This window comes from Bombina bombina, chromosome 4, assembly GCF_027579735.1.
Source record: "Bombina bombina isolate aBomBom1 chromosome 4, aBomBom1.pri, whole genome shotgun sequence".
In the NCBI taxonomy this organism is placed as follows: domain Eukaryota; kingdom Metazoa; phylum Chordata; class Amphibia; order Anura; family Bombinatoridae; genus Bombina; species Bombina bombina.
Genome location: NC_069502.1, coordinates 941108026 through 941133089, shown reverse-complemented (window position 1 = coordinate 941133089; position 25064 = coordinate 941108026). Strand labels below are relative to the sequence as shown.

Genomic DNA, 25064 nt, shown 5'->3' with positions numbered 1-25064 from the left:
CTTTATTTCCTAAATTGAATAGAGTTTGAGGACAGGGTGGTGCCTTTCCTTCCCTGCTCCTGCTGCCTCGGGTATTCCCCCTTGGACTGTACAGTTCCCTGCGGGAGCGACTGTCCCTGAGTGTTGTGCCTATCATTACAAAATTGAGTGCCTTCGCATGTTACTCAGACGTGTTTTTTTCAGTTATTGAACGACCCTATCCTTATCGGATATGGGAATACTCAGTCTGCTCTTCGAATGGCGCACCTCATTAGACGTGTGGGGATGATGTAATCTCCTGATTGTCCATGTATTGAGATCTTTCCCAGTTTTTTTTTTTTTTGGAAGATCAGGGCTCCGTTTGGCTGGTCCTGCGGTAGGCCTGTTTCTTCTTGGGTGTTAACCTATAGGTTGCCTTGTATTTTATTTTCATTCGATAGGATGTCCTGTCTGTTTTCTTTCATGTAATTGTCAAAGGTCCATGAGCTAGTGACGTATGGGATATACAATCCTACCAGGAGGGGCAAAGTTTCCCAAACCTCAAAATGCCTATAAATACACCCCTCACCACACCCACAATTCAGTTTTACAAACTTTGCCTCCCTATGGAGATGGTGAAGTAAGTTTGTGCTTGATTTTCTTCTGCGATATGCGCTTCTCAGCATTTTGAAGCCCGATTCCTCTGAGTACAGTGAATGTCAGAGGGATGTGAAGAGAGTATTGCCTATTGATTTATTGGTTTTCCTCGTGGGAAATCTTTTCAAAGGTTCTCTGTTATCGGTCGTAGAGATTCATCTCCTACCTCCCTTTTCAGGTCGACGGTATACTCTCATATTCCATTACCTGTACTGTTACTGTTTCAGAACTGGTTTGGCTATCTGCTATATGTGGATGGGTGTCTTTCGGTAAGTATCTTTCCATTACTTAAGACACTCTCAGCTATGGTTTGGCACTTTATGTATTAATATACAGTTCTAAATATATGTATTGTACTTATATTTGCCATGAGTCCGGTTTATATGTATATTTCTTTTTGCAGACTATCAGTTTCAAAATGGGGAAAAACATTTTTAGGTAGTTATTTTTTTCTTACCTTGGGTATAGTCTATTTCTAGACTAGGCAAAAAATCTAAAGTTATTTGGCACCTAGTGAATTCAAAGGAACTAATACTAATTATATTGATAGAGATCTAAGAAAAGAAAAAATATTTGTTTTTTTTCCTTGCATTAAATGCAAATCCTGCAAACATAGTAATAAAATTAAACAGATCACATCTACTGACAACCTATTCACTTTTCATATAAAGGATACTATTAAATGCAGTGACTCTAATGTAATTTATTGTATTAAATGTTCTTGTGATTTATTTTACATTGGCCAAACCAGCAGAATATTAAGGGATCGTATGCGAGAACACATTTTGAACATAGAGCATGCAAATACCAAAACAATACTCTACAAACACTTTGCTGAAGTCCACCAGGGGGATCTAAACTGTTTTCAATTTTGGGGTATAAAAAAAGTAAAAATGAATCATAGAGGTGGCAATATGGAAAAGATGCTTCTCAAAAAAGAAGCAGAGTTAATTTTTAAATTCAAAACAATATATCCACTAGGATTAAATCGCTTATTCGATTTAAACTCAATTATATAAATATGGCAGCAAATATAAACATAACACCCTATATGTAACATCTAATATGTATAATCCATCTTATCATTAAGTATAGTACTCTGGAAATACATAATAAACAATTATGTCTCTCTGATCACTTCTAGTTGATCTAGAACTATCATTACTCCATTCATTTTTACAAAATTATTGCACTCCCTTTATTTGTATCATCTAATCAAAGATGTTGAATATATGTCATTATGTAGTAAATATCACCTAAAGTTTAACTATTTTTATATAAACATATAACCACTTTTATATAAACATATAAACTATGCCCAATAGAGTATAAGTCAAGTATTGAATGTATATTTTTTTGCTTGATTTATTAGCCATTCAAAACATACATAATTGGGTATGTTTATACAGTTATAACAATCCTTTATATACATTGTGCATTTCTATATATTGTTTATATTGTTTACTTTGATTTTTATAAACCGCAATTTATATAACTGAAAAATATTATACATTATAATTACTTATGATTCTATTTATACTTATATATAGATAAGTTAAATATCTTATCCATGACCCGTTCAACAAAGGGTTAATTATTAACACGCCCATATCCTAATTGATACACCCACACTCTCTCCCTATATAAGGCTCCTTGTCACATCCTGTAAGCATCTTGATAAAGGCAGGTAACTGCAGAAACGCGTAGATTTGCTTACAGTTACTAAGAGAAATACACTTATTCTTCCACCCTGCACATTACAGGTTCATTTCGAGCTCTACAATTCAAGTAGAGTAAGATATATGAATAATTCCTGTGTGCGGCGTTCATAATTGTAAAAATCCACAGAGCTCCATTCTATCTCACCTGGTTCCACGGCGGCACAAATAATAGGTTCATTTCTGGCTCATATACAATATCTGAGCTGTATATATGAATAATTCCTGTATGCCTGCAAGTTACCTCCTGGTTTTAGTTACAACATTACTATCTATCTAAAGGACTGCTGAATAAAGAGCACTTTACAAGGAATTTCTATCAACTTGGAGTTCAGACAGAAAAAAACGGACACTTGTTTTCATTTCATCTACATTGTTGCTTTTTGGAAATCAGCTGATTTGCTTTTCTCCCACGGGAGAGATTGGAGGACAGCGACCTGTTACTTGCAAGTATCTCTTTTGTTACGGAAAAGTTTTGACATTTTATTTTCTCCTTTTTTATACCGGTATACACATTTTTCTAATATAAAGCTACACTATAATTGTTTGGATACTATTGGACCAGTACGACTAGTCACATGACGTGACGTCATCATTCACGGATCACACGCTTCATAGTCTCTAACGGACACAAACATAAGCTGCTGGTTTGTTGTTATTCATCACAGATCTGTTTTATTACTCTTTTTTCACTCTCATTAAATGCCCATAAGATTGGACCGCCTTAGCACATTTATAGCAAAATCAAGTCTTTTTGTGTATTGTTGTTTTTAACTTAGCAACCGCTATTTTAAAAGGTTATAAATTTCATATAGGTTAACATTCTATCTCTTTGATGCCGGCATCTTAGATTCATATGAGTCTTCTGAATTATATTTTATCTTATGTTATATGTTTAATTTGTATACTTTGTTGATATATATTTATTTTATTTTATATTAAATTGACATTTTTTCGTCACCATTGGTACCTTTTTTCAACACACATATATCCAACATCTTGATTAATTTCGTTATAAATTTATAATATTATTACATTTCACCATTTTAGGTTTGCTCCTCCCAGAGCGCTTATCCCACTCCTTCCCACTTTCCCTATGTGGATGGGTGTCTTTCGGTAAGTATCTTTCCATTACTTAAGACACTCTCAGCTATGGTTTGGCACTTTATGTATTAATATACAGTTCTAAATATATGTATTGTACTTATATTTGCCATGAGTCCGGTTTATGTATATTTCTTTTTGCAGACTATCCGTTTCAAAATGGGGAAAAACATTTTTAGGTAGTTATTTTTTTTCTTACCTTGGGTATAGTCTATTTCTTTAAATTGACTATTTTTCATTTAATTTTCGCGGACAGAAGTAGGCTCGCGAGGTCGCAAAATGCTGATTTTTATTAATTCATTCTTGGCGCGAGAATTTTTTCGGCACGATGGTACGTTCAGTATCGCAAATTCGTCATTTCCGGCGTCTTAGTTGACGCCGGGTTTCCTTGCACAAGGTTGCGTCTGCCATGACGGGAGTTACGTCATTTCCGGATGTTGTTAGCGCCAAAAAATTTCATTTTGCGTTGTGCGTCATACTTGGCGCCAAATAATTTTTAATTATTTTATCCCCACTTCCTATATGCCTCTTGCCTCTATGCTGTTTGCATTTTTTTTTCAATTCCTAAAACTGCCATATAAGGAAATTGATAATTTTGCTTTATATGTTGTTTTTTTTTCTCTTACATTTGCAGATGTCTCAATCTGATCCTGTCTCAGAAACCACTATTGGAACCATGCTGCATGATAGCAGTTCAACCAAAGATAAGTGTATCTGTTGTAAATTAGTGTAGATTATTTCTCCAGCTGTGGTATGTAACAGTTGTCATAATAAGCTTTTACATGCAGAGAGTGCATCCATCAGTACTAGTACAATGCCTGTTGTTCCTTCAACATCTAATGTACCTGATATCACTGTGAATATAAAATATTTGATTTCATTTTAGAAGGCTTTGTCTGCTATTTCGCCTTCTAATAAACGTAAAAGGTCTTTTAAAACTTTACATAAAGTTGATGAAATTTCAAATTACCGACAACATACTGTATTATCTTCCTCTGATGAGGATCTATCTTATTCAGAAGATCCTACCTCAGATATTGACACTAACAAATCTACTTTTCTCTTCAAGATGGAGTATAGTCGTTCCTTGTTAAAGAGGTGTTGATTACTTTGGATATTGAGGAAACTAGTCCTCTTGATACTTAAACTGGTAAAAGTTTAAATTCTGTTTATAAACCTCCTGTGGTTACTCCAGATTTTTTTTCCAGTTCCTGTTGTTATTTCTGATATAATTTCAAAGGACTACTTTTTTCCTTCTAGGTTCAAAAAGTTGTAGCCTTTGCCAACAGTTAGATTGGAGTTTTGGGAAAAAATCCCCAAAATTGATGGGGCTATTTCTACTCTTAACTGATGTACTACTATCCCTATGGAAGATAGTACTTCCTTTAAGGATCCTTTAGATAGGGAACTTGAATCTTATCTAAGGAAAGCTTATTTATATTATGGCTATCTTATCAGGCCTGACATTTCTATGGCTGATGTTGCAGCTGCATCAACATTTTGGTTGGAAAGCTTAGCACAACAGGAAACAGATCCTGATTGTCTAGCATTGTTCGCTTGCTTCAACATGCTAATTTTATCTGTGATGCCATTTTTTTATATCAAAATTGATGTTAGGGCTTTGTGGCTCAGATATTGGAATACTGACATGGTATCTAAGTCTAGATTACTATCTCTTTCTTTCCAAGGTAACAATTTATTTGGTCCAAGCCGTTTAAGAAACCAAAGCCAGTCCCCAAGTCTGCATGAAGGTGCAGGCTTCATTCCAGCTCAGCTGGTGGGGGCAGATTAAACTTTTTTCCAAAACATTTGGGCAGATTTTGTCCAAAAATCAATGGATTAGGGTATCAAATTGGATTCAGAGTAAGACCTCCTGTGAGAAGATACTTTCTCTCACATGTCCCAGCAAATCCAGTGAAGGTTAAGGTTTTTCTGAAGTGTGTTTCAGATCTAGAGCTTTCAGGGGTAATCATACCAGTTCCGTTCAGGAACAGGATTTGTTGTTTTTTTTTTCAAATCTATTCATTGTCCCAAAGAGAGAATTCATTCAGGCCAGTTCTGGATCTGAAAATTTTTGAATCTCACACAAATCAACTAGTGTTGTTTCTTAAAATACATGGTTAGAGGATCAATTTACCAAAAAGTTTCTTGATTCCTCAGACAAGGGTCACCTTTTTTAGGTTTCCAGATAGAGACAGAGTCAGACACTAAATCTAACAGACAAGAGACAAATTAAATTGGTTTCAGCTTGTCGGAACCTTCAGTCTCACTTTTTCACTTTAGTAGCTATGTGCATTGAAGTTTTAGGTCTCATGACTGCAGCATCGGATGTGATCTCCTTTGCTCGTCTTTATGAGACCTCTCCAGCTTTGTATGCTGATTCAATGGTGCAGGGATTATATAAAGATATCCTAATTATATCCTCAAATCCCAATGTTCGACTCTCTCTGTCTTGGTGGTTAGATCACCATCCTATAGTTCAAGGGGTCTCCTTTGTTCGTCCAACCTGGACTGTAATCACAACAGATGCAAGTCTTCAGGTTGGGGAGCTGTCTGGGGATCTCTGACAGCACAAGAAGTTTGGAAATCTCAAGAGGCGAGATTACCAATCAATATTTTAGAACTCCATGCTATCTTCATGTTTGGCCTCTGTTATTTGTTTTCAGACAGACAATATCACAACTGTGGCATATGTCAATCATCAGGGTGGGACTCAGTTTTCTAGCTATGAAAGAAGTATTGTGGATACTTTCTTGGGCGGAATCCAGCTCTTGTCTAAATTCCTGTGGTACATAACCCAGGTGTAGACAATTGGGAAGTGGATTATCTCAGCCGTTAGACTATACATCCTGGGGAGTGGTCGCTCTATCCAGATGTGTTTTTTCATCTAAACAAGAGACTTCCCAGGTACCTATCCAGGTCCAGGAATTCTCAGGTGGAGTCGGTGGATGCGTTAGCAGTTCCTTGGTTTTACCAACCTGCTTATGTCTTCCCGCCTCTAGTTCTTCTTCCAAGAATGATTTCCAAGATCATCATGGAACGATAGTTTGTGTTTCTGGTAGCACCAGCATGGCCTCACAGGTTCTGGTATGCAGATCTTGTTCGGATGTCCAGTTGCCAACCTTGGCCACTTCCTTTAAGATCAGACCTTCTGTCTCAAGGGCTGTTTTTCCATCAGGATCTCAAATCATTAAATTTGAAGGTATGGAAATTGAACGCTTAGTGCTTAGTCATAGAGGTTTCTCTGACTCAGTGATTGATACTATGTTACAGGCTCGTAAATCTGTCTCTAGGAAGATTTATTATCTAGTCTGGAAGACTCATATTTCATGGTGTTCTTCTCATAAATTCTCCTGGCATTCTTTTAGAATTCCAAGAATTTTACAGTTTCTTCAGGATGGTTTGGATTAAAGGGACACTGAACCCAAAATTTTTCTTTTATGATTCAGAGTGAGCATGAAATTTTAAGCAACTTTCTAATTTACTCCTATAATCAATTTTTCTTCATTCTCTTGGTATCTTTATTTTAAATGCAAGAATGTAAGTTTAGATGCCGGCCCATTTTTGGTGAACAACCTGGGTTGTCCTTGCTGATTGGTGGATAAATTCATCCACCAATAAAAAGTAAAAAAATAAAGATAGCAAGAGAACAAAGAAAAATTGATAATAGGAGTAAATTAGAAAGTTGCTTAAAATTGCATGCTCTATCTGAATGATGAAAGAAAAAATTTGGGTTCAGTGTCCCTTTAAGGTTTGTCTGCAAGTTCCTTGAAGGTACAAATCTCTGCTTTTTCTGTTTTGTTTCAAAGAAAGATTGCTGAGCTTCCTGATATTCACTGTTTTGTACTGGCTTTGGTCCGTATCAAGCCTGTCATTAAATCAATTTCTCCTCCTTGGAGTCTTAATTTGGTTTTGAAGGCTTTACAGGCTCCTCTTTTTGAGCCTATGCATTCCTTGGATATTAAACTACTTTCTTGGAAAGTGTTGTTCCTTTTGGTTATCTCTTCTGCTAGAAGAGTTTCCGAATTATTTGCTCTTTTTTGTAAGTCTCCTTTTCTGATTTTTCATCAGAATAAGGCAGTTTTGCAGACTTCATTTAAATTTCTACCTAAGGTTGTGAATTCTAACAACATTAATAGGGAAATTGTTGTCCCCTCTTTGTGTCTTAAATCTAAGAATTCTTTGGAGAGATCCTTACATTCTCTGGATGTTGTAAGAGCTTTGAAATATTATGTTGAAGCTACTAAAGATTTCAGGAAGTCTTCTAGTCTATTTGTGAAAGGTCAGAAAGCTTTTGCCATTTCCTTGGCATCTTGGTTAAAGCTTTTGATTCATCAGGCTTATTTGGAGTCGGGTCAGGCCCCGCCTCAGAGAATCACAGCTCATTCTACTAGATCAGTCTCCACTTTGTGGGCTTTTAAGAATGAAGCTTCAGTTGATCAGATTTGCAAAGCAGCAACTTGGTCTTCTTTGCATACATTTACTAAATTCTACCGTTTTGATGTATTTGCCTCTTCGGAAGCCGTTTTTGATAGAGAAGTTCTTCAGGCAGTTCTTTCAGTTTGATTTCTCTGCTTATGTTTTAAGTTTTTTCTTTGCATTTATGAGAAAAACGTATTCTTTTGGGTGTGGATTTAATTTTTTCAGCGGAAAATGGCTGTTTTTTATTTTTATCCCTCCCTCTCTAGTGACTCTTCTATGGAGTTCCACGTCTTGGGTATTGCTATCCCATACGTCACTAGCTCATGGACTCTTGCCAATTACATGAAAGAAAACATAATTTATTTAAGAACTTACCTGATAAATTCATTTCTTTCATATTGGCAAGAATCCATGAGACCCACCCTTTTTATGGTGGTTATGATTTTTTGTATAATCACAACTATATTTACAGTTCCTTTTTTATGCTTTCTACTCCTTTTTCTATCACCCCACTACTTGGCTATTTGTTAAACTGAATTGTGGGTGTGGTGAGGGATGTATTTATAGGTATTTTGAGGTTTGGGAAACTTTGCCCCTCCTGGTAGGATTGTATATCCCATACATCACTAGCTCATGGAATCTTGCCAATATGAAAGAAATTAATTTATCAGGTAAGTTCTTACATAAATTATGTTTTCCTTCTTCCCCTCTGAGGGAGGATTTATGCAGCTTGACGATTAGGACCCGGATTGCAGACTTGTCCTGTTTGGGGTCAGTTTCTGTCTGGTAGCTGTTCGGACACATGGCGTTGCTCTGCTTGGCCAACTAAGTTCAACTAAGCATTCTAGAGGACCGGTGGGTCCGTGAGGCAGGAAGGATTGTCTCTGTCCTGATAGCCTTCAATTTAGATGACTGGCTCAGTGGAGTTCCACTGCGTCTCTCTCTTGTGTCTGGGGTTGTCAGACCCTAGAGCTCCTTCCCATGTAGTGGAGGGTTGATGGGCTTGCGCCCTCTTGCCACCAAGTTGGGCGGTTTGGCCTTTTTTTCTTTTAAGGCCCTGGGAATTGTCCTTCTGGACTTAGTCCTCAGCAGCTAGTAGTTTATTGGGTAGTTCAGCTGCTTTGCAGCGGATGTGTTGCAGAATGTGACCAGCTGCAGCTATTGCACATTGACTGTGTACGGTCTAGCTGTTTTTATGAGACCTTTTGGTCTTCCTCTGTTGTCTCCATGTGAGTTAGGTCTCCTTTCAGGGACCTGGGTTCCCCTCCGGGATATGGTCGTTCCCTGTTAGGGGCACTGGGTGTGGTCTCCTTGGGCTCTGCTCGGAGCTGGGGATGCTGTGCGTCCTTTTCTCTCTATGATCCTCTGTTTGTATGGAGGTGATGCAGAGACCAGCCTTTGCTCGAGTGATTTTGGCCTTGGGGTATCCCATTGCTTGTTGTCCTGCGGCTGTTTGAGAGTCTATGGGCTCTAGTGTCGTTCTACGTTTTTTTAATGCCTTAGCTCCTTTTGGAGTGTTTGGACTTTGGTAAGGGTTGGCCTCTTCCTTGGGTCGGGACTTGCGAGTTATCTTGTTATCCAGGTTGATCTGGCTATTGCATTGATTTCTCCCTGTGGTCTGGTTCTTTTATGTCAGACGGGGTGTTAAGTTCTCGGATATTGTTTGTTTAAACAATTGGGGGCTCGGATCTGTTTTCTCCCTGGTGCTTCTGGTTGCTGAGGCTTCGCTCAGTGTTATCCTTTGTGGAGTTGTTGCCAGACTTTTTGGCTCTAGGTCTGGTTCGGGGTTCCCCAGTTCCTGGGAACTTGGCTATGTCCTTTTACTTGGACTAATTGACCTGGTCACGGTCGGCCAGGTTGTCTGAGTGCCGGTGCTCATTGGGCTTGACTTATGCCTTTATGGTCGGTTTACCTTGGTCAGCTTGCTGTGGTAACTTTTTGGATCACTGCTCGGCAGGTGAATGGGTTTGCAGTGTGTGTCTCTGCTGCAGCTATTGCACATTGGATGTGTGTTAGCAAGCTAATTCCTTAGGGGGATTCCTTCCAAGTTCATCTGAGTTGGGGATTGATCTCTCCTTTAGCCTGTGGCTTTGTGTCTTGTGGGCAGGTGCTCTGCTTTTTTGGCCCCATCCCCTTTCTTAGGGTGGGGGGCTTATTCTCCTTCTTATGGAGGTGTGATCCCTTTTCTTAGGGATTCTCTTGGATTAAGGAGGTTGGAACTGAGAATTAATCTTCAGAGAGGGTGTTTTTCTCTGGGTTGTTACGTTCCATCTGGAGTCTTGCTGGCTCAGTGTCGAGACTATGGTGAGCCTTTTGTTATATTCCTTTGGGTCTACGGCCTTGTCTGTTTCTAAGGAGTCAGGTGGACACCCGTGCTCTGTTGGGATGGCTGTGGCCATTCTACTTCTGTTTTCCTGTATTCAAGACCTACCGATGCTTGGACTGGCCTGGTTGGGAGTGGGTTCTGAGATGGTGCTGTCTTCTTCTGGATCTAAGCTAAGAAAAAAGAATACACTTTATAAGCACTCCCAGGTCAAATGTAAACAATATTGGTATAATAAAGTCATTAATGAAATCCAAGGATTGAGAAGGTTTTGGGTGTCTGTGTCAGCACACGGTTGTGTACCAGCAAACAAAAAATGTTTATCATGTTTTTTTGGGTTTTTTTTTGTTTGCTGGTACACAACCGTGTGCTGACACAGACACCCAAAACCTCTTTGGCAATTGATTAAGGGAATCGACCGCACTTATCTTTCATTTCAAAGTTACGAGTATAATATAGATACGTGTGTTTGGGATGTTGTACAATGGGACAATATCAACATGTGACACAATAAGGTATCCAGCCTTCTATTAAACCTAAGTTCAGAGTTGTGTTTGCAACAATTATATATCCAATCTATTTTGTATGTATCTAACACTGCGCTGGTGAGAGTATACAATCAGTAACTATCAGTTGTCCGCTTTTACATAACAAAGTGGATACACCGATACCGGAGTTCTGTTGATAAGCACCTTCTGTATTAATTGGTTACTCCCAGCTGCTAGTATAAACACATAGTTGTTTGCCCGGTGCTGCTGCTGAATTAGAGACTATCAATATCAGAATCTCTGTTTTATAAGTTCGCCACTCAGTTTGATCAGATAATTGTAAGGGCAACATTCATTATAATTAGATACTTTACGGAGATTATACAGTGCACGTACGAAAGCATATAATACATGATTTACTCGCTGATACACAATCATATGAAAACACAGAAAATTTTCAACACTGCTGCTTTAAATACTAATTGTGGTGGTATTATTTAATTGAATCGAAAATAAATGGTCACAAGCGTCTGTTTATAATAAAGCAAGCTGCATATAGTCACCTTAACTAAAGGCATAAGTTGTTGCTTTAAGATACATATGCAATCATAAGAGACTATTCATAAAAAGCAACCTGTACAAAGTCACCCAAACTAGGTGCATAAACCGTTACCTTTTAATATTGAACCATTACTGGTGTAATCTAGTAGTTACTTACAGCGTGTGTTGTTATCATCAGTGACAATAAACACACCCAGGCACTCTGGGTTAAGATTCCTTAATCTTACCTGGTTATCACACTTATTAAATGTAAGTTGGGCAGTATCCACCTTATATATAGATCTGACCTATCGTTTGAGATTTTTTAACTTTACGCTCTCCAATACTAGTGATTATCCACAAACCTGCACTTGCCATATATTGATCTTATTAAATATCAACTTTCAATGTGAACATAGCTATCTACTGATACTTGATCAAAGGCAGGTAGCCTAATTTGGGTGTTAACCTACCATAGTATTATCGCCCGTGGGTACCATTGTTGATCAAGATATTGTCACGCTAAGCTTAGTAAACTACAGTCGGTGCTTAAGTGTGTTTTTAACTTTGATTTTTCCTATTTTATTTTTTGACCCCAATAAAAGTTATATTTTAAGTCAATTTATATTCTTAGTCAATTTCTTGTCTCCCCATTCTCAATCCTTGGATTTCATTAATGACTTTATTATACCAATATTGTTTACATTTGACCTGGGAGTGCTTATAAAGTGTATTCTTTTTTCTTAGCTTAGTAATCAAGTTTATACACACAGCACCCACACTCAGCCATACCAGTTGGCTATTTAAACAAAAGGCCATATCAGTCGGCCATATATATATAAAAGACAGGTCTTTTACACACAGTAGTGCCATTGGTAATCTCTCCAATTTATCAAGTTCTTCGGGATCTAGGTTGGCATTGTAGCTAGCACCCTGGGGTTACCATTCACCTTCGGGTTCTGGGTGTAACCTCTCTCTCTCTTGGGGGTGCAGTGGGTCTTGTTGAGGTTATGTGCTTCCCTTTTTTGGAGCCCTGTGTCTAGGTGTAGCGGCTCAATTGCCTAGAGTGTGCCCTCTGTCTGGGAGTTCTCCTTTTGCAATCTGTTCTCTTGCCGGCCGTTTTTTACTTCTCAGCAAGTATTCTTCTGGGTCATCCTAATGATGGCTGCGTGTTCTTGACTATAGGTTTTTTTTTCTGGGTCTGTTACACATTTTTTTTTTGCCTGAATACAATAGTATTCTTAGTTCTGACGAGGTGAAGACTCCATCTTCAGTTGTCTTTCAGTGCTTTTGCACGAGGTTGAGAGAAAGTTTTCTCTGTTCGAGGCCCGGTCCTAAGCCTCTGGTTTCTGCTTGGTCTGGGCATAGCCTCCCCTTGTCTGTCAGGACCCATTTGGATCTTTGTGAGCTGGGCCTCGCTGTTGGGTTTTCCTTTTATGGATTTTGTGGTGACCTTCGGTTATTCCTTACCTTATCCCTTGGGGGGGGGGTTTAGGTTGGTGTTCCCCTCATTAGTGAGTGGTGAGGGACCGCCTGTTGGGCGACGGTGTCTCCTGGAGGACTGTTGGTTCAGTTGAGTCCGATTTTGCGGCCTCTAGCTAGGCTTCTGGACTATCTACGGGTCAGTGCCCTTGGGGCTTTTCCTTTTCAAAGTTTTCTCAGCTTTGGACGAAGCAGGGTTTTTATTGGGTAGTGGTTTCTGGCTTGGTGCCCTCAGAATGGGCTGCCTATTGTACCCTCACGTTTTGGCATTGTGTCCTCTTTAGCTTGGGAATTGTTTTCCCAAAAGTATTGAATGCAGCTGTGGACTCTTTCCAATTAGGAAGAAAAACATAAATTTTGCTTACCTGATAATTTCCTTTTCTTCCGTTTGAAAGAGTCCACAGCTCCCCACCCTTTTTCTACGTGGGGTGTCTTTTTATTCTTCTGGCACCTTTTTTTTTTTTTTACCCTATTCTACTGTTCCTTGTTCCTTTGAAGAATGACTGGGGGATGAGGGAAGTGGGAGGAGTATTTAAGCCTTTGACTGGGGTGTCTTTGCCTCCTCCTGGTGGCCAGGTTCTTATTTCCCAAAAGTAATGAATGCAGCTGTGGACTCTTTCCAACGGAAGAAAAGGAAATTTTCAGGTAAGCATAATTTATGGTTTTTAAACTAAACGTGCTGCTAAAATGACATTACATACTTCTTAGTTTTGTGTAAAATTGTGCTTGTACCACACTCCCTAGAGAGGGCAAGCAGCAAATTGTGTAGCATGCAAATGCTGCAAATCAAAGTGCTGGAATAGGCAGTCTGCAGCATTTAAAAAAGCCTAGTTGTGCAAAGCACACATTTTGACACAAAACCAAGAGGTGTTTGATTTATAAACCTTGTGTCCCTTTCTCAGATACCCTGGCAAATTAAACAACATTTTAGAAATGGGGGGGGGGGAATTCTAGTATATTAAAGGGGCTTATGCTGCTCCTTGTTGGCTTTGTACAACTCGGAGCAGAAATGCAGCAAGCATTTATGTGATAATTAAATATTCTAATTAACACAGTAGTGCAACAATAGTGAAGGATGGATCATCTTAAAATTACATGTTCTGGAGTATTTCATTTTTCAACGATTATGTCCCTAAATAATGCATTTTTAGTTCTGCTGTGAAAATGCAGTTTGGGCAGGCCTATTGCATGTTATAAATCTGTGTGGTTAACCATAGGTTTAAAGTGAATGTAAATTTTGATTTTAAAGTGCCCGGTTTTTAAAAATTCGATTAAAAACAGGGGCACTTTAATTCATCAAAATTTATATTTCACTCCTGTTGTGAAAAAAAACTTACCTTTTAATCTTGACAGCAGCTCCAGCTTCCTCCACCCGTCGCAAAGCCTCTTCCTGGGTCTAAAATGATGAATCCGGCTTCCTCCAATCACAGCATTGAATCAGACACCGATTCCCCCGGGGGGGAAGCCGTGATTGTAGGATGACCTATCCATCATATCTGACATCAGAAATGGCTTGCGTCGACTGGAGGAAGCTGGAGCTGCTGTCAAGTTTAAAAGGTAAGTTTTTCTTCACAACAAGTGAAATGTAAATTTTGATGAATTAAAGTGCCCCGGGGCACTTTAGCATCAAAATTTACATTCACTTTAAGAAAACGGGTACATTACTTATCTATATGCTTGGGAAGACGTAGGGCATTTACCCTTTTTTTATTTTAGAAAATGAATATATTTATGTGATTACATTAGATGTGAGACAGTTTAGATTTGTTAACTAAATAATATCATTATTTTAGCTGTCTTAAAAACACCATTCTTGTACAAGCCTATGATATTGCAACTGGGTTCTGTGCTAGTGTGTTTTTAAAAGAAATGTCATAAAGCAATATACAGTTATCTTGTGTATGTTTAAAGAGATGTAGCTTTATCACTAGCAATGCTGAAACGCTATATCTTTAACCCCCGCAAAGGGACTAGCGCTGCTAATTAGATCAGTAGCAGTTTCCACTTGGGACCATCAATGCACTGCAGCTCCCGAGTGATACTTTAAAGGGCATAATAGTTATAAAAAAAATTTTTTTAAAAAATGACTCTCTCTAATTTATTATAGCATGCCATGTTTTGACTATCAACCCTGCACTACTGTTTGTGTAACCCCTGCAAAGGGGTTATTAAACTCAAAGTAGAAGTACTTCTTGAGACCAGCATAGCATTGCTGGTCTCAAGCGGAAAACACTGCTGATTCAGCAGGGCTATTTCCATATATTAGACATGTGATTAGCTCCTCTGATTGGACAAGCAGTGTTTTCTGCTCGGGACCTGCAGAGCTCTTTCCGGTCCTGAGCGGTACTTCTACTGTGTGGTGGTTAAACACACAATAGTACAGGGTTGATAGTAGAAAAATTACATGCTCTAACAAATTAGAGTGACTTTTTTTTTTTAATATTATAGCCATTTAACTATGTGTTTTAACACCTTTGGCTAAACCACTTTTGCAAGTTAAGTGACAAATTTACCTTTTGATTTCCAGTGTTTTGGTGCAAACAAGAATTAAAACCAGTGTTGCATGTTTCTTGCAGTCGGAGGGTTAATTTCTCCTGTTAAGTGTGGTCAGTCCACGGGTCATCATTACTTCTGGGATATTAACTCCTCCCCAACAGGAAGTGCAAGAGGATTCACCCAGCAGAGTCGCTATATAGCTCCTCCCCTCTACGTCACACCCAGTCATTCTCTTGCACCCAACTAATAGATAGGATGTGTGAGAGGACTGTGGTGATTATACTTGGTTTTATACCTTCAATCAAAAGTTTGTTATTTTATAACAGCACCGGAGTGTGTTGTTCCTTCTCTGGTAGAGTTTGAAGAAGAATCTACCTGAGTTTTTTGTATGATTTTAGCCGGCGTAGTTAAGATCATATTGCTGTTCTCGGCCATCTGAGGAGAGGTAAACTTCAGATCAGGGGACAGCGGGCAGGTTAATCTGCAAAGAGGTATGTAGCAGCATATTATTTTCTGACAATGGAATTTGACTGAGAAAATTCTGCCATACCGATTTAATGTAATCTAACAGCCTTAAATGCAGTAGTATCAACTGGTATCAGGCTGTCATGTATGTATATTTTACACTTCAGTATTCTGGGGAATGGCACTTCACTGGGATAATACTGTATGCATAAGACTTTAGCCTAATTTGCAGTGACTAGCAACAGGCTTTCTAATGTCATTTCATTTATTTGATGTTAAACGTTTTTGCTGGCATGTTAAATCGTTTAATTTTCTGAGGTACTGGGTGAAAAAATGTTTTGGGCACTGTTTTTTTTTTTTTTTTTTCCACTTTGCAGTCGTTTTATTTTATTTAAGACAGTTTACTGATCTCCCTCACTGTTGTGTGTGAGGGGGGGGGGCTTATTTTGGCGCTTTTGATACGCATCAAAAAATTCAGTCAGAAGTCTCTTGTCTTCCCTGCATGATCCGGTTCGTCTCTACAGAGCTCAGGGGTCTTCAAAACTTATTTTGAGGGAGGTAATCACTCACAGCAGAGCTGTGAGGTTGTAGCTGACTGTGATAAAAAACGTTTATTTCTGTACTTTTTTTCTGCTATCAGGGTTAGTTATCCATTGCTAATGGGGGCAATCCTTTGCTAAAATTGTGTATTTACCGTAAAAGATTGATGTTATAGTTTGTTCTCAACTGTCATAACCTTTTCTGTGCTTCTTAAAGGCACAGTACGTTTTCATATTATTGTAAATTACTTTGAAAAGTATTTCCAAGTTGCTAGTTTAATTGCTATTGTGTTAAACATGTCTGACTCAGAGGAATATCTCTGTGCTATATGTGCTAAAGCCAAAGTGGAGCCCAATAGAAATTTATGTACTAATTGCATTGATGCTACTTTAAATAAAAGTCAATCTGTACAAATTGAACATATTTCACCAAACAACGAGGGGAGAGTTATGCCGACTAACTCGCCTCACGTGTCAGTACCTGCATCTCCCGCTCGGGAGGTGCGTGATATTGTAGCGCCGAATACATCAGGGCGGCCATTACAAATCACATTACAGGATATGGCTAATGTTATGACTGAAGTTTTGGCTAAATTACCAGAACCAAGAGGTAAGCGTGATCACTCTGGGGTGAGAACAGAGTGCGTTGTTGATAATAGGGCCATGTCTGATACTGCGTCACAGTATGCTGAACATGAGGACGGAGAGCTTCAATCAGCAGGTGACGGTTCTGATCCCAATAGAATGGATTCAGACATTTCTAATTTTAAGTTTAAACTCGAAAACCTCCGTGTACTGTTAGGGGAGGTTTTAGCAGCTCTAAATGATTGTAACACCGTTGCAATCCCAGAGAAATTATGTAGGCTGGATAGATACTATGCGGTACCGGCGAGTACTGACGTATTTCCTATACCTAAGAGGCTTACAGAAATAATTGCTAAGGAGTGGGATAGGCCCGGTGTACCCTTTTCCCCCCCTCCTGTGTTTAGAAAAATGTTTCCAATAGACGCCACCACACGGGACTTATGGCAGACGATCCCTAAGGTGGAGGGAGCGGTTTCTACTCTGGCTAAGCGTACCACTATCCCGGTGGAGGATAGCTGTGCCTTTTCAGATCCAATGGATAAAAAATTAGAGGGTTACCTTAAGAAAATGTTTGTTCAACAAGGTTTTATATTGCAACCCCTTGCATGTATTGCGTCTGTCGCGGCCGCTTTTTGGTCCGAGTCCCTGGAAGAGACTCTTGACTCAATAACTATAGATGAGATTTCAAACAAGCTTAAGACACTTAAGCTAGCTAATTCATTTATTTCGGATGCCGTAGTACATTTAACTAAACTTACGGCCAAGAATTCCGGATTCGCCATTCAGGCACGCAGAGCACTGTGGCTAAAATCCTGGTCAGCTGACGTTACTTCTAAATCTAAATTACTTAACATACCTTTCAAAGGGCAGACCTTATTCAGGCCCGGATTGAAAGAAATTATCGCTGACATTACAGGAGGTAAGGGCCATGCCCTGCCTCAAGACAAAGCCAAACCTAAGGCTAGACAGTCTAATTTTCGTTCCTTTTGGAATTTCAAAGCAGGAGCAGCATCAACTTCCTCTGCACCAAAACAGGAAGGAGCTGTTGCTCGCTACAGACAAGGCTGGAGACCTAACCAGTCCTGGAACAAGGGCAAGCAGGCCAGGAAACCTGCTGCTGCCCCTAAGACGGCATGAATTGAGGGCCCCCGATCCGGGAACGGATCTAGTGGGGGGCAGACTTTCTCTCTTCGCCCAGGCTTGGGCAAGAGATGTCCAGGATCCCTGGGCGTTAGAGATCATATCTCAGGGATACCTTCTGGACTTCAAATCCTCTCCCCCAAAAGGGAGATTTCATCTGTCAAGGTTGTCAACAAACCAAATAAAGAAAGAGGCGTTTCTACGCTGTGTACAAGATCTCTTACTAATGGGAGTGATCCATCCGGTTCCGCGGTCGGAACAAGGACAAGGGTTTTACTCAAATCTGTTTGTGGTTCCCAAAAAAGAGGGAACTTTCAGGCCAATCCTGGATTTAAAAATCCTAAACAAATTCCTAAGAGTTCCATCGTTCAAAATGGAAACTATTCGGACAATCTTACCCATGATCCAAAAGGGTCAGTACATGACCACAGTGGATTTAAAGGATGCTTACCTTCACATACCGATTCACAAAGATCATTACCGGTATCTAAGGTTTGCCTTCCTAGACAGGCATTACCAGTTTGTAGCTCTTCCATTCGGATTGGCTACGGCTCCAAGAATCTTCACGAAGGTTCTGGGTACTCTTCTGGCGGTACTAAGACCGCGAGGAATATCGGTAGCTCCGTACCTAGACGACATTCTGATACAAGCTTCGAGCTTTCAAACTGCCAAGTCTCATACAGAGTTAGTACTGGCATTTCTAAGGTCGCATGGATGGAAGGTGAACGAAAAGAAGAGTTCTCTCTTTCCACTCACAAGAGTTCCCTTCTTGGGGACTCTTATAGATTCTGTAGAAATGAAGATTTACCTGACAGAAGACAGGTTAACAAAGCTTCAAAATGCATGCCGTGTCCTTCATTCCATTCAACACCCGTCAGTAGCTCAATGCATGGAGGTGATCGGCTTAATGGTAGCGGCAATGAACATAGTACCCTTTGCACGCCTACATCTCAGACCGCTGCAATTGTGCATGCTAAGTCAGTGGAATGGGGATTACTCAGACTTGTCCCCTACTCTGAATCTGGATCAAAAGACCAGAAATTCTCTTCTATGGTGGCTTTCTCGGCCACATCTGTCCAGGGTGATGCCATTCAGCAGGCCGGACTGGACAATTGTAACAACAGACGCCAGCCTACTAGGTTGGGGCGCTGTCTGGAATTCTCTGAAGGCTCAGGGACAATGGAATCAGGAGGAGAGTCTCCTACCAATAAACATTCTGGAATTGAGAGCAGTTCTCAATGCCCTTCTGGCTTGGCCCCAGTTAACAACTCGGGGGTTCATCAGGTTTCAGTCGGACAACATCACGACTGTAGCTTACATCAACCATCAGGGAGGGACAAGAAGCTCCCTAGCAATGATGGAAGTATCAAAGATAATTCGCTGGGCAGAGTCTCACTCTTGCCACCTGTCAGCAATCCACATCCCGGGAGTGGAGAACTGGGAGGCGGATTTTCTAAGTCGTCAGACTTTTCATCCGGGGGAGTGGGAACTTCATCCGGAGGTCTTTGCCCAAATACTTCAACGTTGGGGCAAACCAGAGATAGATCTCATGGCGTCTCGACAGAACGCCAAGCTTCCACGTTACGGGTCCAGATCCAGGGATCCGGGAGCGGTTCTGATAGATGCTTTGACAGCACCTTGGACCTTCGGGATGGCTTATGTGTTTCCACCCTTCCCGGTGCTTCCTCGATTGATTGCCAGAATCAAACAGGAGAGAGCATCAGTGATTCTAATAGCGCCTGCATGGCCACGCAGGACTTGGTATGCAGATCTAGTGGACATGTCATCCTGTCCACCTTGGTCTCTACCTCTGAAACAGGACCTTCTGATCCAGGGTCCCTTCAAACATCAAAATCTAATTTCTCTGAAGCTGACTGCTTGGAAATTGAACGCTTGATTTTATCAAAACGTGGTTTTTCTGAGTCAGTTATTGATACCTTAATACAGGCTAGGAAGCCTGTTACCAGAAAGATTTACCATAAGATATGGCGCAAATACTTATATTGGTGCGAATCCAAGAGTTACTCATGGAGTAAGGTTAGGATTCCGAGGATATTGTCTTTTCTACAAGAAGGTTTAGAAAAGGGTTTATCCGCTAGTTCCTTAAAGGGACAGATTTCAGCTCTGTCCATTCTTTTACACAAACGTCTGTCAGAAGTTCCGGACGTTCAAGCTTTTTGTCAGGCTTTAGCTAGGATCAAGCCTGTGTTTAAAACTGTTGCTCCACCATGGAGTTTGAACTTAGTTCTTAATGTTTTACAGGGTGTTCCGTTTGAACCCCTTCATTCCATTGATATCAAGCTGTTATCTTGTAAAGTTCTGTTTTTAATGGCGATTTCCTCGGCTCGAAGAGTCTCTGAGTTATCTGCCTTACATTGTGATTCTCCTTATCTGATTTTTCATTCAGACAAGGTAGTTCTGCGTACTAAACCTGGGTTCCTACCTAAGGTGGTCACTAACAGGAATATCAATCAAGAGATTGTGGTTCCATCTTTGTGTCCTAATCCTTCTTCGAAGAAGGAACATCTGCTACACAATCTAGATGTAGTCCGTGCCCTGAAATTTTATCTACAGGCAACTAAGGATTTTCGACAAACGTCTTCCCTGTTTGTCGTTTATTCTGGTCAGAGGAGAGGTAAAAAAGCTTCGGCTACCTCTCTCTCTTTTTGGCTTCGTAGCATAATACGGTTAGCCTATGAGACTGCTGGACAGCAGCCTCCTGAAAGAATTACAGCACATTCTACTAGAGCTGTGGCTTCCACTTGGGCCTTTAAGAATGAGGCTTCTGTTGAACAGATTTGCAAGGCTGCAACTTGGTCTTCTCGTCATACTTTTTCCAAATTTTACAAATTTGACACTTTTGCTTCTTCGGAGGCTGTTTTTGGGAGAAAGGTTCTTCAGGCAGTGGTTCCTTCCGTATAAAGAGCCTGCCTGTCCCTCCCGTCATCCGTGTACTTTAGCTTTGGTATTGGTATCCCAGAAGTAATGATGACCCGTGGACTGACCACACTTAACAGGAGAAAACAAAATGTATGCTTACCTGATAAATTCCTTTCTCCTGTAGTGTGGTCAGTCCACGGCCCGCCCTGTTTTTTATGGCAGGTCTATAAATTTTTTTAAATTATACTCCAGTCACCACTGCACCCTTTGGCTTCTCCTTTCTCGTTGGTTCTTGGTCGAATGACTGGGTGTGACGTAGAGGGGAGGAGCTATATAGCGACTCTGCTGGGTGAATCCTCTTGCACTTCCTGTTGGGGAGGAGTTGATATCCCAGAAGTAATGATGACCCGTGGACTGACCACACTACAGGAGAAAGGAATTTATCAGGTAAGCATAAATTTTGTTTTTTCTCTGTAGATTTGTCAGTGAGAAGAGTAAATCACTCTAAATGTTATTCTGGAGTGATTTAACCTGTTGATTGCCTTTGTGTGTTCTGGGCAATTGATTAAATCACTGCTGCATTTCTTTCCAGCCATCAAATGTTTAAACACTTTTGTGTATGTGCGTTGGTAAGTCAGTGTTGGATTAATATGTGTGCTACAGGAAAAAGGGGGTGAAATCAATGTGTTCCTGATAAGCAAGAGATAAAGGTTTCTGGTGTGTGTTGCTGACAATCTATCGCATATAAAATGGTTTTATCATATACTTGTAATATAATTGGAGTGTTTTTTTGATTTGAACACATTTTGATGAGGTATCCTAAAAGAGAAGCTTTGACATAAAAACAATACATTTCATCAGCTCAAGTTACTGATCCATATTTACCCAGCAGGTCTCCAGAGAGCCAATTTCTCATTAGTATTTTGCTGTCTAGAGCAGCTTGTTTTTGTGATCCAATTTCTTGTGTAAGTAGAATGTTACATGTGCAATTGTTGTCTCAGTACAATGCTATAACCACTCTTAGGTTAGAAAACCCATTTTATTACTACTACCAGTAAACCCATACAATTTGATTTTGTATCTCTTATTTATGTATGAAAAGCGCAATTAATAAACCTTCACTGAAAGGACTGTTATATCAGCTTATTTTTGATAATTTATGTGCTATTTAGAATTTAGCTGCATTATTAAGTGTTTTTTAATTTCATTGTCTTCAGTTAATACAGGTTTATGGATTTGTTATTTTAATTATTAAACATAATCAATGCTCTCTGAAGTGTGCTACATGGTAAAGTAAGCCAAGTCCTGTAATGTTATATGAGAGAGGCTATCAAATATGGTGATCCAAAATCTTGACGTTATTTAATAGAATAATAGAATGTTTTTCACTGTAAAATATATATATATATATATATATATATAAAATTATTTTGGGGATTTAGAGACTTTAACTCTGTATTGGAGAATGGCTTATATCAGGGATTTACAGATTCTGGGAGCCATAACTTTTAAAAGTTACTTCTAGCTCCTAATGTGGAATTATTCTATATGTAACTATATATATAAAAAAACAGTTAGCCCTCTGAAGTTGTCTGGCTTTATAGTTTTCTATACATTTGTCACCCCTGGCTTATATGATGAAGTATCTCTTAGTTTTACCCCATTACCTAGTAGTTGTTTTTTGTATTGGATTGTATAATGTAGCATTGGATTTAGCGAAAACCAGGTACTTGCTTATACCTTGACTCAAGTTATTTGGCTAAAGCTTTTTGTCTGCAAGTAGTATTACTCTATTATTGTGATTTCAAAGTATATAACATATAAATTATTCAGAATTAGTTGTGTTTATATATGAACAAATGTAGGTCATGTTGCAGAAATTTTGTGCATTGCGTTTGAATAGTGGATATCATAGATCATTCTGCAACACTACATTTTTATTTTTTACAGTTATGTTTTTGTTCTCACTAAGATACGTTGGCTGTGCCACTAATGTGCAATGCTATTATATTTTGGGTCATAGTGTATTATTGGCCTTATACCTTGGTCCACCCTAGTAAAATTGTTCCCCTTAAAGGGATTTGGCCAAAACCCAATGTGTTATGTCTTCCTTTTTCTACCTGATCCTAATTGTTTTTTCTTCAGCATTTCAGGCAGGATTGGTGGTTACCTGTTGCTCCCCAATATATAATACTACAATTAACTCCTTAGTTCCTGTAAATATAACCATACACCAAGCTTATGTCTTAAAATTGAATATATGCCATCCAAAGTGAACATGTCAAAGTACCACATAAACAGTACAGCTGGAAGAGCGGTGGATAACTATCTATTCTTTCCAGAAAATAGTGAGGTTACAGGGTTTGTGTTTCTTTCTAGTCTCCTCTAAAGAAGGAACGCTAATTTTCATTGGTGAATGTTACCAGGGTGAGAAAAGATAATTGGTTTTGAAGTCAAAGCTCAACAAATCAGTGGCGCCAGGTTGCAATGGTAACTCGCACATTAAGCCTGGCTTCTAGACTTGTGAACCATTATAAATACCCCAGATTGTAATAGTGTTTACAATTAAAACAGGGCTTCCTCTGCCTGTTATCGTCTCTGACTCTTCAATGATGGGTCGTGTAGCTCTACAGCCAAAAATTATTTTTTATAATGTAAGCTCTATGGGCTGGCTTAGTATGTGTTTGTGTGATATATATATATATATATATATATATATATATATATATATATATATATATATATATATATATATATATATATATATATATAAAAATTATTATTAAGTCCCTTTTACATTTGACAAATGCAGCTGCCCAGTGCCTGGCACTGTTAGTAAAGGAAGCATAGAGCCAGCTGGCCAGAGTACAGGGGGTATGCAGCTTTCCAGAGTCTCTTACTGGATTTCTGAGACATGTGTGCCCTGTTTTGTGGTTTTTGGAGTGCAAATAATTAGAAAACAAATACAATCATTAGGCAGCACTCTTTTTGCTCGAACAATATGGTATAACCAATTAACAGTACATTTTATTAAATAACGAAGCTATGTTTTTGCTTACTCAGTGCTTCAATTTCTTGGTATGGTTTGTACAGCTAAAATTGTATCAGATTTCCTTTCTGATCTACTAAACAGACCAGAAGCTATTGTATAACCATCTTTTTTTTCTTTTTCTTTTTTTTTTTTCCTCTTTTAAAAATAAGCATTGTGCTGGTTAATTTTCAAGAAGACCTAAAAACATTGGTCCAGGTGATCATGGGGCATGCAGTACAGCAAATAGAAGTATTAAAGGAAGCAGATGACACAACCAGTGACAAACTTGCACGTGTCTTTGGACCTAGAGACGACACCGACTCCTACAGCAAAGAAGATTTGGAAACAAAGAAACTTAATTTAAAGACTTGGCTAGAGAAGAACAACATCCCTGTTACTGCAAAAGACGAATCGGAGAGGACATTGTGTGTTGCTGGAGTGTTAACAATTGAACCTCCATATGGACCGGACAACTGCTGCAGCACTAACGAAATCATTTTGTCCAGAATTCAAGGACTTCTTCAAAGTTATATGATTAGTCCACAATAAACTATGTTAGCACTATATGGTGTATTAAAGGGACATGAAACCTAATTTTTTTTTCATGATTCAGACAGAAAATGTCACTTTTAAACAGCTTTCTACTTTGTCTATTTAATTTGCTTCATTCTTTTGGTATTCTAAGTTAAAAATCGTTCCTAGGTAGGCTTGGGAAGATCAATGCATTACTGGGAGCTACCTATTGATTAGTGGCTGCACATAAATGTCTCCATTGGTTCACCTGGAGTGTTCAGCGTAGCTTACAGAAGTGCATAGCTGCTCCTTCAACAAAGGATACCATAAGAATGAAGCACTTTTCCAATGTAAATTGGAAAGTTATTTAAAATCACATTCTCTATCTAAATCATGAAAAAAAAAAATTGGGTTTCATGTCCCTTTAAAGTTAATAATTCTAAGGGATATTCAGCTCAAAATTGAATCGTAAAATGTTGTATACATTCATTTTTCTTGCTTTTGCTGTAAATATCTCTGAAAATTGTTTCATTCCTCCCAGAGAACCTGGATCTGTCCCTTTTTTAAGTATACAATTTGAGAAGTCATACTAAATTCCCCATAAAAAGTATACATTCATTATTTTTATTAATGTAGTAACACATTTATATCTGGACTGTTGGCCTCAGCAAAGGAGATTAAATAAAGAATATTTTGTATAGAGATATTTAGAAATGCGAAAAT

At 39.0% G+C, this 25064-nt stretch overlaps 1 protein-coding gene across 2 annotated transcripts in view; it reads left to right on the top strand.

Moving 5' to 3' along the window:
• GEMIN6 (gem nuclear organelle associated protein 6) overlaps positions 1–25045 on the top strand; it is a 30357-nt gene extending 5312 nt beyond the window's left edge. For both annotated transcript variants that reach the window (XM_053711929.1, XM_053711928.1), the window contains exon 3: positions 23999–25045. In XM_053711929.1, coding sequence (XP_053567904.1) covers positions 23999–24377 — 379 coding nt within the window. In that variant the 3' untranslated portion in view covers positions 24378–25045. The remainder of the gene's footprint in view (positions 1–23998) is intronic.
• The last annotated feature ends 19 nt before the right edge of the window (positions 25046–25064 follow it).